Consider the following 15,263-nt stretch of genomic DNA (forward strand, 5'->3'; position numbering starts at 1 on the left):
GCTCTTCCGCTTCCGGGCTGCCACCAGGCGCCTTCCGTAGTTTGCTCCCGAATCAGTCTCGCCCAGTGGATTTAAAACCACGAGGGACTGGGAGTGTCGTTCAGAAACGACCTGATGATTTTCCTTTCTCACCACGGAGCTGTGATAAATTCGCTCTGAGGATGGGTATATACTAGATGAGAGAGCTGTAATTACGGTGCTGCTCTGTGTTCTGGATAAGCGTTAAGTAGTACACAAGACTTCTCTTTTGTAGAAGGAGGGATGTGGTGTGATCGTCTCCCTTCCAAATTTTTCCTCTTTTGTAGTTGATTGTATGGTGGCACCCAATATAGAAAATATAGAAATAGTATTAGTTTTGCATGCACTGTTTATTGGCCCAAACATTTGTATATCTCTCTTTTTTTAATTTATTTTATTTTATTTTATTTTTGGCTGCATTGGGTCTTTGTTGCCATGCATGGGCTTTTCTCTAGTTGCGGCAAGCGGGGGCTACTCTTCACTGTGGTGCGCGGGCTTCTCATTGCGGTGGCTTCTCTTGTTGCGGAGCACGGGCTCTAGGCGCATGGGCTCCAGTAGTTGTGGCACACGGGCTTAGTTGCTCCGCGGCATGTGGGATCTTCCCGGACCAGGGCTCGAAACCGTGTCCCCTGCATTGACAGGCGGATTCTTAACCACTGCGCCACCAGGGAAGCCCTTTGTATATCTCTTTAGATTGAAAGTCAGAAGGCTAATATAAAATTTTAAATGAATGACTAAAGTCATTTTATTTGTGACAAAAACGGCTGTACCTGAAATCCACAAGTGAAATCCACAGTATTCAAAATGGTGAACCATAGACATGAGGTCAACCCAGAAATAATAAGGACAGCAGATTGATTTGCTTTAATAGATTTTTTGTTTTTTTATGAGTGAACTTTTTTCTGGACATCATCTCCAGTCAAGCAGAATTATTTATTTTTATAAAACGTATACATTAATAGTAGAACATTTTTAAAATTTAATTGTTACAGCCTGCTGGGCATTTTGGATGGTTCTACCTATTAAATCTGAGGCAAAAGGAGATTTCGTAGATCGGGTCAAAGTCAGACTGTTTTTCAGCAGGTTCTTGCCTCCCGTTATCCACCTAAGAGGATGATTCTAGGCATAGATTCCTTGAATTATTTTCTGTATGCTGAGTTAATCTTTTTAATTTAGTGTTGTGGTATCAGATCACAGAAAAAGTGATGATTCTGCTTTTCAGATATTATTGCAGTTTTTCACACTTAGGTGTGAGCTACACAAATGTGACTAGCAATATAATTCAAGGTAAGTAGTTGAAAGAAAATGGTAGGAAAATTTTGTGGGTTTTTTTTCCCTTTTGTATGCACCAAATTCCCTCTACATCCATCAACACTCATCTTGTCCTTCTGGAGATCTGGCCTTAGTATAATTGTATTTGTTATTCCATTACATTCTTTTCTAATATAAAAGCTACACATATTTATTGTAAAGATTTTGGAACATGTGGGAAAATAAAAAGAAGAAAATAAATATCACCTATATCTACTCCCATTGAAAAGATTCATTATGTGGTATTTGAAAAGATTTATTTCCTTGTACCTAAAATGAATTATTATTTTTGCCAGAACTCATGTAGAGCAAATTTAAAACTTCAAATTCTGTTTGAAGAGAATAGAAAAGCATTCAAAGTCTAAATGTCACTTTATTTCAACAAAGTAATAAAAAGTATAATTCTAAATTTGTTAATTCACTATTCCAAGTGTCACTCAAACCTTGTTTTTAAGCGTTTTGCTTGATATATACTGAAAGTCTGTAGAAGAGGTTCTACAAAAGGGAATGTTCTAGATTATGTTTTTTGTTTTTTATTAGATATTTATTGGAGTATAATTGCTTCACAATACTTTGTTAGTTTCTGTTGCACAACAAAGCGAATCAGCCATATGCATACACATGTCCCCATGTCCCCTCCCTCTCGAGCCTCCCTCCCATCCTCCCTATCCCACCCCTCTAGGTCATTGCAAAGCACCAAGCCGATCTCCCTGTGCTATGCTGCTGCTTCCCACCAGCCAACTATTTTACATTCGATAGTGTATATATGTTGATGCCACTCTCACTTCACCCCAGCTTCGCCCTCCTACCCCATGTCATCAAGTCCATTCTCTATGTCTACCTCTTTATTCCTGCCCTGCAACTAGGTTCATCAGTACCTTTTTTTTTTTTTTTAGATTCCATATATATGCATTAGCATATGGTATTTGTTTTTCTCTTTCTGACTTACTTCACTCTGTATGACAGACTCTAGGTCCATCCACCTTACCACAAATAACTCAATTTCATTTCTTTTTATGGCTGAGTAATATTCCATTGTATATATGTGCCACATCTTCTTTATCCATGCATCTGTCGATAGACATTTAGGTTGGTTCCATGTCCTGGCTATTGTAAATAGTGCTGCAGTGAACATTGTGGTGCATGTCTCTTTTTGAATTACGGTTTTCTCAGGGTATATGCCCAGTTGTGGGATTGCTGGGTCATATGGTAGTTCTATTTTTAGTTTTTTAAGGAACCTCCCTACTGTTTTCCATAGTGGTTGTATCAATTCACATTCCCACCAACAGTGTAGGACGGTTCCCTTTTACCACACCCTTTCCAGCATTTATTGTTTCTAGATTTTTTGATAATGGCCATTCTGACCGGTGTGAGGTGATACTACATTGTAGTTTTGATTTGCATTTCTCTAATAATTAGTGATGTTGAGCATCTTTTCATGTGTCTCTTGGACATCTGTATGTCTTCCTTGGTGAAATGTTTATGTAGGTCTTCTGCCCTTTTTTTTTTTTTTAAAGAAGATGTTGGGGGTTTAGTAACTTATTTATTATTTATTTTTGCTGTGTTGGGTCTTCATTTCCGTGCAAGGGCTTTCTCTAGTTGTGGCAAGCGGGGGCCACTCTTCATCGTGGTGCACAGGCCTCTCACTATCGCGACCTCTCTTGTCGCGGAGCACAGGCTTCAGACACGCAGGCTCAGTAGCTGTGGTTCACGGGCCTAGTTGCTCCTCGGCATGTGGGATCCTCCCAGACCAGGGCTCGAACCCATGTGCCCTACATTAGCAGGCAGATTCTCAACCACTGCACCACCAGGGAAGCCCTCTTCTGCCCATTTTTTAACTGGATAGTTTGGGGTTTTTTTTTATATTGAGCTCCATGAGCTGTTTGTATATTTTGGAGATTAATCCTTTGTCTGATGTTTCATTTGCAAATATTTTCTCTCATTCTGAGGGTTGTCCTTTTGTCTTGTTTATGGTTTCCTTTGCTGTGCAAAAGCTTTTAAGTTTCATTAGGTCCCATTTGTTTATTTTCGTTTTTATTTCTGTTACTCTAGGAGGTGGATCAAAAAAGATCTTGCTGTGGTTTATGTCAAAGAGTGTTTTTCCTATGTTTTCCACTAAAAGTTTTATAGTGTCTGGTCTTAAATTTAAGTCTTTAATCCATTTGGAGTTTATTTTTGTGTATGGTGTTAGGTAGTGTTCTAATTTCATTCTTTTACATGTAGCTGTCCAGTTTTCCCAGCACCAGTTATTGAAGAGGCTCTCTTTCCTCCATGTATGTTCTTGCCTCCTTTGTTGTAAATTAGGTGCCCATATGTGCATGGGTTTATCTCTGGGCTTTCTATCCTGTACCATTGATATATATTTCTGTTTCTGTGCCAGTACCATACTGTCTTGATTACTGTAGCTTTGTGGTTAGATTTTGTTTTAATAATTTCCGAAAGATGGTGATGTATGCAATTCTGTCCAGAGAAGTAGTCTCAGTGAAGCAATGTTAAGAAAATTTGTTATTCATAGTTTTCCCCGTGAAGCCAGCTAAACCCATATTGATAATACTTGGAATCTCCTTTACCCTGACATAAAGAGTCACCTTTGATAAACTTTCAAAGGTGGGAAACTATTATAAGTGAAGAGGCAAAAAGAGGAGAAAACACAACTGCGTTTAAGAAGGCATCCATAAAGCTGCCAAATATCTAAGGGTACACAAAAATCATCTAAATCTCACACTTCCTTTTTCTGAATTATATGGAAAGCAGTCGTGTAGCATAACCATCTCTGAGCCAAAATACAGACACTTCTTTGGAAGTTACAGTCTCTAAGGACTACAGGTCTCTCTCCCCTGACTAAATGTTCCTTTTCTTTCCCATTCTCACTTGTCCTTGTTATTCTTTTCTTATCTGCCTTCCTTTCACCTCTTTGCCTTCTCATCCCACACTCATGTCCACCTGTCAGGGCTTTTCGCAGAGAAAATAGTGCTTTCACAGCACTGACCCAGAGACTCGGAGCTCTGAAAGGGCAGGAAGTGAAGCTTATTTCTGTGTCAGGGTCACTTAATTTGCCCTATTCCATGGTGTTCACTATATTCTTTCCATAGAGGCTTTGAGCTCAAAGTACTGGCCTTGAAATGAAAAAAAAAAAAGACGTGTTCCCTAGTGAAAAAGACTTGATTTTTTTCTGTTTCAGACACATATGATTATTTTATCTTATCAATGGCCTGTAAGATCCAGTATCTCATCCCTCAAACTGCCATCACTTAGATGCTTCACGGAAGATTCTCAGCCACCGTGCAGTTTTCAAAGTTCCTTTAAGAGTGCAGGAGGCATGGTGCCGAAAACATGTGAAGGTCATTACCCCAAGGGTTGAACATTCTAGGATATAGATATAGATAGATTAATGGAGGACTGCTTGGTGACAGGTTATTAAAGAAGTATTTTCGATGTGCAAATGCTATCTGAAGCTATTTTGAGAAACAGAATATTGGACAGGATGGATTCCATGTCTAATCCTTCAAATGTCAGTGGCAAGGAAGCTGGTCATTTATTAAGCTGAAATTTACTAATTCTGAATCAATGATGCACTTTTTTTGCAAAAAAAAAAAAAAAGCCATTTGTTTTCTCCTTGCCTCAAATTTCCCCTCTTTAAAGCAGAAAAACAATTTCAACTTATATCACAGTAGGACTGTAAGGAAGAGGAAAATGAATGTAATCCAAAAGCAAGATAGCATTTTATAGCAGGAAAATACTCTAGGAATCATCTGACTATACACATCTCTCATTTTACAAATGAGAAAACAAAGACTGTAGCCAAGGTCCCATCTGCTAAGCCTAGATTTGGGTGCCTTGGGTCCCAGTCCTAGCTATTCTATGTAACATGCTGTACCTGGTAACACTGAAGCAGCTCTATAGTATTTGATGTGTACCAAGCACACTCAATGCGTTTAATCCTCATAGTAGCAATATTAGATAGGCTTATTCTCATCAGAGAGGCTAAGTAACTTCTATAAGATCACACAGTGCTAGAAGCAGTAGGTGGTAGAAACAGTGTTTGAACCTAGGAAGTCTGGTTTCAGATTTATCCTTTTAATCACTACACTATCCTGCCTCTTTTATTATTAGGGAAAGGATCTGACAGGACCATGCCTGCTTAGAGTTGAATTTCAATTTTCCTGTTAAGGATAAAAAGGGATTAGAATGATGATTAAACCATACACATTAAAAACCTGCTGAAACCTGTAGACAGGTTGTGATGAGGCGCGAGCTTCGTTTTTCTTCCTCTGGCTTGAGCAGTTCTTCCAGGTTTTGAGTTCCTGCTCTGTAAAGTGGGCTGCAAATCCATCTGGTAACTTTGTGGAAGGCCATGGTAATGGAAAAGCGGCACAGTGAAGATGATCAAGCAAAACTAAATTAAGACAGCATCATTAGAAAATTCAGAGCAGATAAACGGTCTGAGTTGTGAAGCAACATGAGACAGGACCTCATGGTAGAACAGACAGAGTCAGCTCATGATGCAGTTCAGACTTTAGATAGTTCCTTTTGCAACTGAGGAAAGGCCATCTTTAGTGGTGCTCTCCATCTTTCCCTGAGAGCTCTGCATATATTGGCAAATGCTATCCCACAACCCCAGTAGAAGAAATCGCTATTACCTCCAGCTCTGATTATTTTCTGTACTTGGATAGCAGACTTCTTCCAGCAGGAAATGTTTAAATTGTTATGAAAACAGTGTTGCCCTTGCAACTTGGTTACCTGTTTTTTGCTTCTTGACTGATCTTTTAGTGGATATGAAAAGGCCACAAAGCTTTCCTTAAGATCGGATAATTTTACAGATTATGATTTTTAAAAATAACGAGTTATTATTCAGGTATTACTGCAAAATTGGTTCCTATGTTTTCTTCAAGAATAGAAAATAGTCTCTTTTATTTCTGATCAATGGAGAATTGGCCCTCCTGTGTTGCACCAAATCTTACAGAACAGTCTGAACTGACGAATAACATGAGGAAATTTCATCTAAAAAATTGTATTAAAAGGGGAGCTTTATATGGAAACAGACATGGATAACACTTCTTCTGGATGCTATAATAAAATATTTCATTAGTCTTTCAGGCATGGAAGGCAGATGGATATTTAACTGACACTCTGCATAGAAACCAGAGACTGAACATTTTATTAATTTTATCAGTTGCATGGTACCAACTTGAATGGAAACCAAAGATTGAAGTTTTTATTCATTTTATCTGTTCCCTTATGAGGGGAAAAGGATTAACTGCAACTGTGCTTTATCTGGATTTCTGATATCTGAAATGGAAACTATTCTAGTCTGTGTAGCCTTTAAACAGTCTCTCCTCTTCTTGTTTATTTTAGTTGGTGACATGATTTTTGCCCATCAAATCAAGTTAATTAATCATTTAAGGGGAAAAAAATTGAAATTCTTTATACATCATTTTTAAAGTATGATTTTTGGAAGCCCAGAAATTCTGCTGTGCTAAATGTTACTCAGTTATTAGACATATACAGTATCTCAAGGACATGTTGGAATGAGGGATTCTATTTTCCTCAAGTGCACCAAATTAGATTATCATCTGATTAATTTTCTTAATGGGCTAAAATTTTAGTGAAAGCCGTAGAAGTGGAGCTGGGGGTTGCAAAAGTAAGGCCCTTTCCCAAGAGATGGCCATTGACACCTAGACTGGAATCAATGGGCTAGAAATAGAGCTCCATTCAGTAGGTAACAGGGAATGCTGACAGCTGACTTCCTCATACCAGTCCATGGCACTATATAAATATGCTAATGAAATTAAAGATTCACAGATTATTTTTAGCAAGGTGTTAGTTCCAGTAGCCTGAAAATTTTTCTCTCAGGTATTGATATTCTGCAACCCTTGAGAATTCAGTTACATATAATCAGACATTTCTCTCTCTCTGGAAGCTCTGCAGGACATTATAATGTGCCCTTCAGACAAACAAGAAAAAATACCCTCCATGTTGGTACCTATCTTTCTCTTCGCCTTCACTATGAACCATCATTCTCAAACATAAATGTGTATCAGAAACACCTGGAGAGTGTGTTAACACAGATTGCTGGCCCTCAACGTCAGTTTCTACTCAGGATACCTGGGGTGGGACCTGAGAATTTACACTTCTAACACATGTCCGGGTGCTACTGAGGCTGCTGGTCTGAGGACTATAATTTGAGAAGCACTGTCTCCAATGAGGCAATGGATAGTAAACCAGACAGGTTATTTTCATACATAGTCAATCTTCTATGCCAAATTGCCACTTAATTTAAAGAACTTTCATCGTAGAAATGGTTTTGTTTGAGCTTTAAGAAAACTATTGTTCATCTGTACAAGAAAGATTCTTTCGATTCTTTAGCCTTTCAGCATTAGCATTTAGCCAACATCTCTTAATATAAATCAATCACTGACATGCACACCATTTTCAGAACTGTCTCATATGGTTGTACAGGTTGTAGAAGGTACTGGCTAAGGGTGTAGGTGGGAGCAAATCCAGCCGGTATCAAACTGAACAAAACTTGCATCCAGGGCTTCCCTGGTGTCGCAGTGGTTGAGAGTCCGCCTGCCGATGCAGGGGACACGGGTTCGTGCCCCGGTCCAGGAAGATCCCACATGCCGTGGAGCGACTGGGCCCGTGAGCCATGGCCGCTGAGCCTGCGCGTCCGGAGCCTGTGCTCTGCAACGGGAGAGGCCACAACAGTGAGAGGCCCACATACCGCAAAAAAAAAACCAAACAAACAAAAAAACTTGCATCCACCTGGGGGCTGCAACTTCCTACCCAGAGGTAGGGAGACTTTTTCTAATTCACAAAACCCCTAAACGCTTTCCATTGAATTAAAGCCCATTCTCTGTATTAAACTCTAAACCTCTTGGTCTTAGAATGACTATCGCAAGCTCTCCATGCAATGCAAAGACTTCGTAGTGGGTGTGCTGGATCTCTGCCGAGACTCAGAAGAGGTAGAAGCCATTCTGAATGGAGATCTGGAATCGGCAGAGCCTCTGGAGATGCACAGGCATAAAGCTTCACTGAGTCGTGTCAAACTTGCCATTAAGTATGAAGTCAAAAAGGTGAGTGGCCTACTTTCATCCAGCTCCATATTAGAATAAACATGTAATATCAATGATGCCATTATCCCAGGAAAGATTTTAAAATAATAGCAGTAATAGATGTTATTGATAAGAAGATTTATTTCACTTCATGAAAGAGATTAAATGAAGTATCATGGTGAAGTGGTGAGTCAAGTATCTATTTCCACTTTTTATCCATTTTTGGACCTTGTTTAAGTCATAAAACTTCTTTAAATTTCATTTTCCTCATATAAAAGGAGAATAATACCTCTTATCTGTCTCAGGGTCTTGGTGGGATTTCAGTGGATTAAGATATGCAAAAGAGCTTTGTAAACTCTCATTAAAATGCATTTGATGATAATAAAATCTGTTACTTGTAAACATTTTTGTAAGGCACTGTTACTTACATTCCCATGTTAGTCTTGCAATAAGCCTTTGTAATTATCCATTTCACCTATAAAATAGGTGTTCGATGATGAGATTTCTATTTTGTAAGGAAACCGAGGTTCACCAAGCTTAAATGACGTGTCTAAGATCACACAGCTATGGAATTTTATGCAGTTGCCAAAAAAAAAAAATTATGATTACTTTTTTACTCTGGTTACTGCAGATAGAACAGTTATGTATTATGTGTTTGCTACTTGTATGGGCCTTTGAAATAATTCATGTAAATTGTAGTTAGGACGTTTCACTTATAATAAAAATCTCAGTTATCCAGAATCTAATCGCTTATACATATTTTATATAACTTAAATTTTTGCTCTTTAAATCACGAAGAAGTAAGCTGTTGTCGGGAATAGATCTGGTTTCATGAATTGGTCAATCTATGGAATCTTCTCTCCTTCCTGCAGTGTGACATGGTGCATAAGAGGGCAGGCCCTGGAGCCAACTTGCAAGAGTTCAAGTCCTGACTTGTCTTCTGTGTGTGACAGGGCAAGTCACTTGATCAGTCTAAACCTTGTTCTGCTCGTTGGTAGTGGGGACAACTACTGTTTCGGTTGTTTTAAGGATTACATGAGCTAATGCGAGTAAAGTAATTAGCACAGGCATAGTACATGGTGATTGCTCAATAAGTATTAGCTAATCACATTTCTGCATTTGGAAATTCATTCTCAGAATGATGGCTCTTAAACAAGTTCAGTTCTTAGTCATCAACGACATTTCATGTTTATTGTGCAGGTTCTGGTTCTTAGTGGTAGACCATAGCCAATTTAAATAGAAAATAATTCAGTAAAGGATATTAGGAGGCTCACAGAATCATTAGGAGAGGTGGAGGAACAAGCTTATCTAAGCTGTGCTTGCAGAAAGCTTGCCCAGAACCAGGCCCAGAACTGACCTGGTAAGGGAGTTTCTGTGGCCCAAACAGAACAATTCTGCCTCTGCTGCAGATGGCCAGCTCCCCACCAACAGAAAGGATGCCCTGAGTGCTGCCTGTTATAAAAAGCCTCTTCCAAATCAGAGGTCTGCACATATGCCTCTGACCCGTGGAACCTAGGCCAAAGTTTGCACCCTGGTAGCAAAAGAGGATGGGGGAATCTCTCTCTCTCTCTCTCTCTCTCTCTCTCTCTCTCTGTGTGTTTCTATGTGTGTACACACACACATACACAGTTCTACCACAATGTAGAAAACTTCCACATTGTAGTGTTCACAAGATTATAGCCAGCCATTAATGACAGATCTCCCCTCTACTTAATGAGATAGTGAAATGTGAAGATTCTCAGTAAATACTGAGGTAAAATAACTTTTCAAGGAGGTGCCAGTTACAAGGTAAATGAATTGGATTAACTGCCCTCCTCTCAGAGTATTCTTGCTAGTTGAAGTTTTGCTGTATTGGAAGAAAAAGATAGTTTTGCATAAGATTGATATTAAACTGTTTTTAGAAAACTGTCTGGACATTTATTCACAGATCTTGCAATAGGCCTCTGTCCTCTTTAGCACCTGAGAGGAGAGAATTGATTTCAGTTGTCACTGGTTCTTTATCATGGCTTTGAAAGTGTCATATTAGCAGAGACGGCTCATCTACAGATGTGCTTCTGTTAACCAAACTGTCTTGCAGAGTGAATGTCTTCTTGCATGTTGATTTTAAATAAATTGATGTGTAGGTTACAGTGTATGTGGTGTCAATTAATAATAAATTTGCTATCAGTCGACTATCAGGAAACAGCGACAACAAAAATGTATTCGGGACTGAAGGGAGATTTAGGACTTTGCAGGTATTTCTGGTTTTGTCTGTTTTATGCTATAAAAGGAATATTAGTTAAAATATTTGATTTGGAATCTTTACCCAATAACTGTATATAAGAACTTTATTCTGGAATACCCCCCACAAAAGCCCTAGTTCCTCTTTCTTTCTCTCCAAGGCTTCCTTCATTCTTCACTCAATACTCACCCATCTCCATCTAGCAAGGAGCAAAAATACCCCCACCCACTTCTGCTGCTTCCTTTTTCCATCATCTCATTTCTAGTCCCCAAGTAAAATAACCTCTTGGGTTATAACGATTCATGAACCCTACCCACTGTGACACTGAAGTAGCCCATAGCTATATGCTTGGCATTGGGATTTCAAAATACTTCATATGTTATGGAATTTTCCCCCCCTAACAATATAATAAACTTGTATATGTTCAAATCAACCCATAATTCCACCAGGGAAACCAGTTTGATTAATGTTAATTTGTTTAGGTCCCATAAGAGACTCAGGATGTCTCTTCTGCCATCTGCCCAAGATCTACCCCCAACTCTGATTCTGAGTCTGTTGGGTTCTTTCTGGGCTCAGGTCTTCCCTAGGAATAACCATGAGTTCACCTTAGGCCTTAGAGACTCAATGACAATTAATGAAGAAAATGAAAATATAAAAGATCTGAATAGGAGAGGTCTGAACATGAATTTAGTGTTTATGTGGGAAAGGATTTTTTAATATAAAAGCAGTAGAAGAGATAAAAAACAAAAATATAAATTGTTTGACCACATGCAACTTAAAACCTCTGTACATCAAAAAGATCATAAACAAAGAAGGTGAAGGGCAAACTGGGAACATTTTTTTCTATACTATAACTTACAGAGGATTGATATTCTTAATATTCAAAGTACGCAAACAAATTTATAGGGAAAATTTCCAGAGCCCTGTAGAAAAATAAGCTAAAGGCTTAGATAGGTAATTCACAGAAAAGAAAATTCAAATGGCTAACAAACATATTTTAAAATTTCAAACCCTCTAGTAATAAAAGAAATGCATGCTAACATACAGATACCATCTCCTCTCACTCAAATTATTAAAGAATAAAAAATTATAATTCTCAGTGCTGTTGGTGAAATGAGCAATCAAACACTACTAGTGGGGATCAAACAATAATGTATCTTCTATCAGGGAGTGGATGTTGAAGCTTATTCATCCCAGATTCACTTCTGAGGGGCCTTTAAGGTAAATAATAAAACTGGAAAGATAGTAAATGTTACTACCGTTTGTAGAGTTACCCACATTATTCTACAAAAGAGAATGGAATAGAGTGGAGGGTGAAATTTGGTTTTTTGAAAATAAGTACAAGAAAATTAAATTTTAGGCAAACCATTCATTATTTTCCAATTAGAATAATGGACTATTTGCCTTCCAAAAAGTCCTGAGCTCTATTTATGACTGTACCTCTATCTTCTCTGACTTGAGGATGAATATCAATCCACCCCCCCCATAGAAGTAACGGGAGTCCTACCTATATCTCAAGTGAGCTTTGTCTATTGTAAGAAAGCCCTTGACAAAGATAAAAGATACTAGCACTGGATGGATCATCAAATCTGGAAAACCGAGCTCTTGAGAAAGAGGAAATCCTTTCCTGAGTTCTTCCTCCTTGCTCTGTTTCCTCCAGAGAGAGATTAGGTTTAACCGTAGAAAGATCATCTAGAAACGAGACGTGCAGCAATATAGACACATAAAATTATCCACTGTGTATGCAGAAAGTGTGAAAAGAAAGCCCAGAAAGTGAGCAGTACAATGAAAGAGTGGTAAATCCACTGCAGAGACTTTGGCATGCGTGTGGCAGCCGGCACGGGAAGAAGTCCTGCACTGTAGGGCTTCTGCCATGTTTGTGCTCAGGCACCTGAAAGGTAACAGTCAGTTAGCTCTTGGTAACAGCATTTTGCACTCAGTGGGTTTGAAATCCAGAAAATGTGTACAATGTAAGTTTTCAGGGGTTTAAAAAAAAATTTTTTTTTATTGAAATAGGGTTGATTTACAATGTTGTGCCAGTCTCTGCTGTGCAGCACAGTGGAGTTTTCAGTTTATATTTCACAATTCAAAGAACTTTAAAAAGAAGATGAATGATCTAGTTTTTATTCACAAGAATATTTTCTTTTAAATATTGTAAACTGTGGCTCCAGCAATGTCATTAAAAACAAAAACAGAGTGTTCCTACCATGTTTTTGTACAACAGTATTCCCATGAAGATAGTTCTTGGAAAAGCTAATTTGTTAAAAAGACAGTGTAATTTTTTTTAGGTTGAAATTTACCAACTGCCCTGATTGGTGGTTCAGTTTATAATCTGTCAGTCATTTGGGAGGGAATAAAGTTTGTTCTCTATGCTCCAGTAGTTTTGTTCCATTGAAAGACTGAGATTTTCTTGTGTGTCAAGCGTTTTCCCTTTATATCAGAAAACCTCAAATAAGGGTATTATTTCTGTAATGGTTTCAATTTGTTGGTCCACTGAAGTTAAGAAACAGCACACAAATTTTATCCAGCTGGCTGTGACTGGTGTGGCAGCATAAGGACATTTTTTAGGAGGTAAAACAGTTTTAAGAGATAAAGGTTACTGCCCTATTTTGAAGTCATTGAAAAGAGCAAAACTCATCTAGAAGGATTAGCTCTTTTGCCCTCACTTGCTACTATTATACTGGTTTTATTTTCTTTTTTAAAATGTTCCTTGTGTACTTGTATTAGGATTTTAAATCATTGGAGGAAAATATCTATTTGTGTTTGCGTTCTGTGGATTAAATGCCATATGGTGCTGTATTATGATCTCAGTTAAGAAGAGGGTAGAATTAATGGTATAGGAGATATACCTGTTAGGTTGAATTTTAAAGTATAACAAGTGAAGTGCAAACACCATGATTTTGGCTAGTATTTAACATATATTAAGTGTCTGCACTGTATTGTACAAGTCACACCAGGTCAAAGATTGATCATTGCATAATGCCATATGGAAAGGATTGATTTCCACCAAGTCTTTGAGGGCCTTGTAAACTTTATACAGTATAATTAATGCCATAAAGCATTTAAAGATTCAAATTTAAAGATTAGCTCAAGGAGGAAGAGCAAGAAGATGGAGCCCTACTACAACATTAGTATTTCTGTACTCAAGAGTTTAAAACCTAAGAAAGGCTGGACAACCACAAAAGGGAAATGTGTCCATCAACTTCACAGGGACACGTGTCCAAGTGTCTCTTAACTTCATGTGGATTTTCTGTTTTACAGAAACCCTTGGCCTATAAACAAGTGCGTGTTGACTTCCCAAGTGGTAATCTGATCTGATGACAGTGTATGCTCTACCTGTAGATTTCTCTGAATGCAACATTCCCATTCCTAAACTGAGCCTAGCTGGAGTCACAGGACTGCCTTTTAGTTACATCTCTCCAACTTCCCACAAATGCAGATCCTCCGAACACCAAGACATTTGGACCAACTTTCAAATTAAGAGTATTTTAAATGCTGTTTATTTATCTTGGCAAGTGTATGGAATCCAAGTCTCCATTATAATAACTTCTTCACATTTATGTAGAGCTTACTGTGTGCTCTAGAACAGGGACAACTTATCACTTACTGCAATACTGATGTTCCCGTTTTGGTCTTCTTGTACCAAATACCTAACACCTGCCCGGCGTGTAGGAGGGGCTTATGACATTTTGAAGAATGAATGAATGAATGAGACAGACATTTAAGAACCGTAGAAGGGGGACTTCCTCGGTGGTGCAGTGGATAAGAATCCGCCTGCCAATGCGGGGGACACAGGTTGGATCCCTGGTCCGGGCAGATCCCACATGCCGTGGAGCAACTAAGCTTGTGTGCCACAACTACTGAGCCTGTGCTCTAGAGCCCGTGAGCCACAACTACTGAGCCTGCGTGCTGCAACTACTGAAGCCTGCGTGCCTAGAGCCTGAGCATCACAACGGAGTAGCCCCTGCTACCTGCAACTAGAGAAAGCCCGCACGCAGCAATGAAGATCCAATGCAGCCAAAAATAAATAAAATTAAATATTAAAAAAAAAGAAGAAGAAGCACCGTAGAGGGGATGAAGATTCTTAACACAAAAGGAGGGGTGAAGCAGGAAGGTATTGATCCAGTAGAGTACGGGGGCAGAAGTGGAAGTTTGGAGAAATTCTCAGTAAGACTCCTAGGAAATTGTTACATAGACCCCAGGAAGCCTTCAACCTTGATTTTATTTCATCATGAGTTCAAATAATGACTGCATTGATCTTGAAATACTGTTTTCAAAAATCAGAACTTTGGAAGAGTGACAGAATCTTGAATTTGGAAAGAAGATCTAATGTATACTTAGCCACTAGCAATGACCCATGAGCCTCAGGACCCGGGATTTTTATAACTAAATTAAAAGGAACTTACAAGATAAAATATGCTTTTTCCCATTGAACTCATCGAGCAAGAAAAAAATAGCATCTTCCTTTTAGTACTTTCAATCTCCCAAATCCTGCTGTTCATTTCCTTTGTATGATTGGGAAAAAATTCAGTTAAGTATTTCAAACCTAATATTTGTAAACTCATCCTCACCACCTCTGTCAATGGATTGTCAAGTTTTCCTTCTGCACAGTGGTGGCAGCTGCCATAGCAAAGTCAGTGGACTTCCCAGAGGGCGGG

General features: G+C 38.6%; 1 protein-coding gene across 3 annotated transcripts in view; it reads left to right on the forward strand.

Moving 5' to 3' along the window:
• The window catches only part of TRPC3 (transient receptor potential cation channel subfamily C member 3), a 78,965-nt gene that overhangs the window by 20,535 nt on the left and 43,167 nt on the right, over positions 1-15,263 (forward strand). For all 3 annotated transcript variants that reach the window (XM_007464835.1, XM_007464836.1, XM_007464837.1), the window contains one exon: positions 8,217-8,405. In XM_007464835.1, coding sequence (XP_007464897.1) covers positions 8,217-8,405 — 189 coding nt within the window. The remainder of the gene's footprint in view (positions 1-8,216; positions 8,406-15,263) is intronic.

The sequence above is a fragment of the Lipotes vexillifer genome, unplaced genomic scaffold (genome assembly GCF_000442215.2).
Source record: "Lipotes vexillifer unplaced genomic scaffold, Lipotes_vexillifer_v1.1 scaffold231, whole genome shotgun sequence".
In the NCBI taxonomy this organism is placed as follows: Eukaryota; Metazoa; Chordata; class Mammalia; order Artiodactyla; family Lipotidae; genus Lipotes; species Lipotes vexillifer.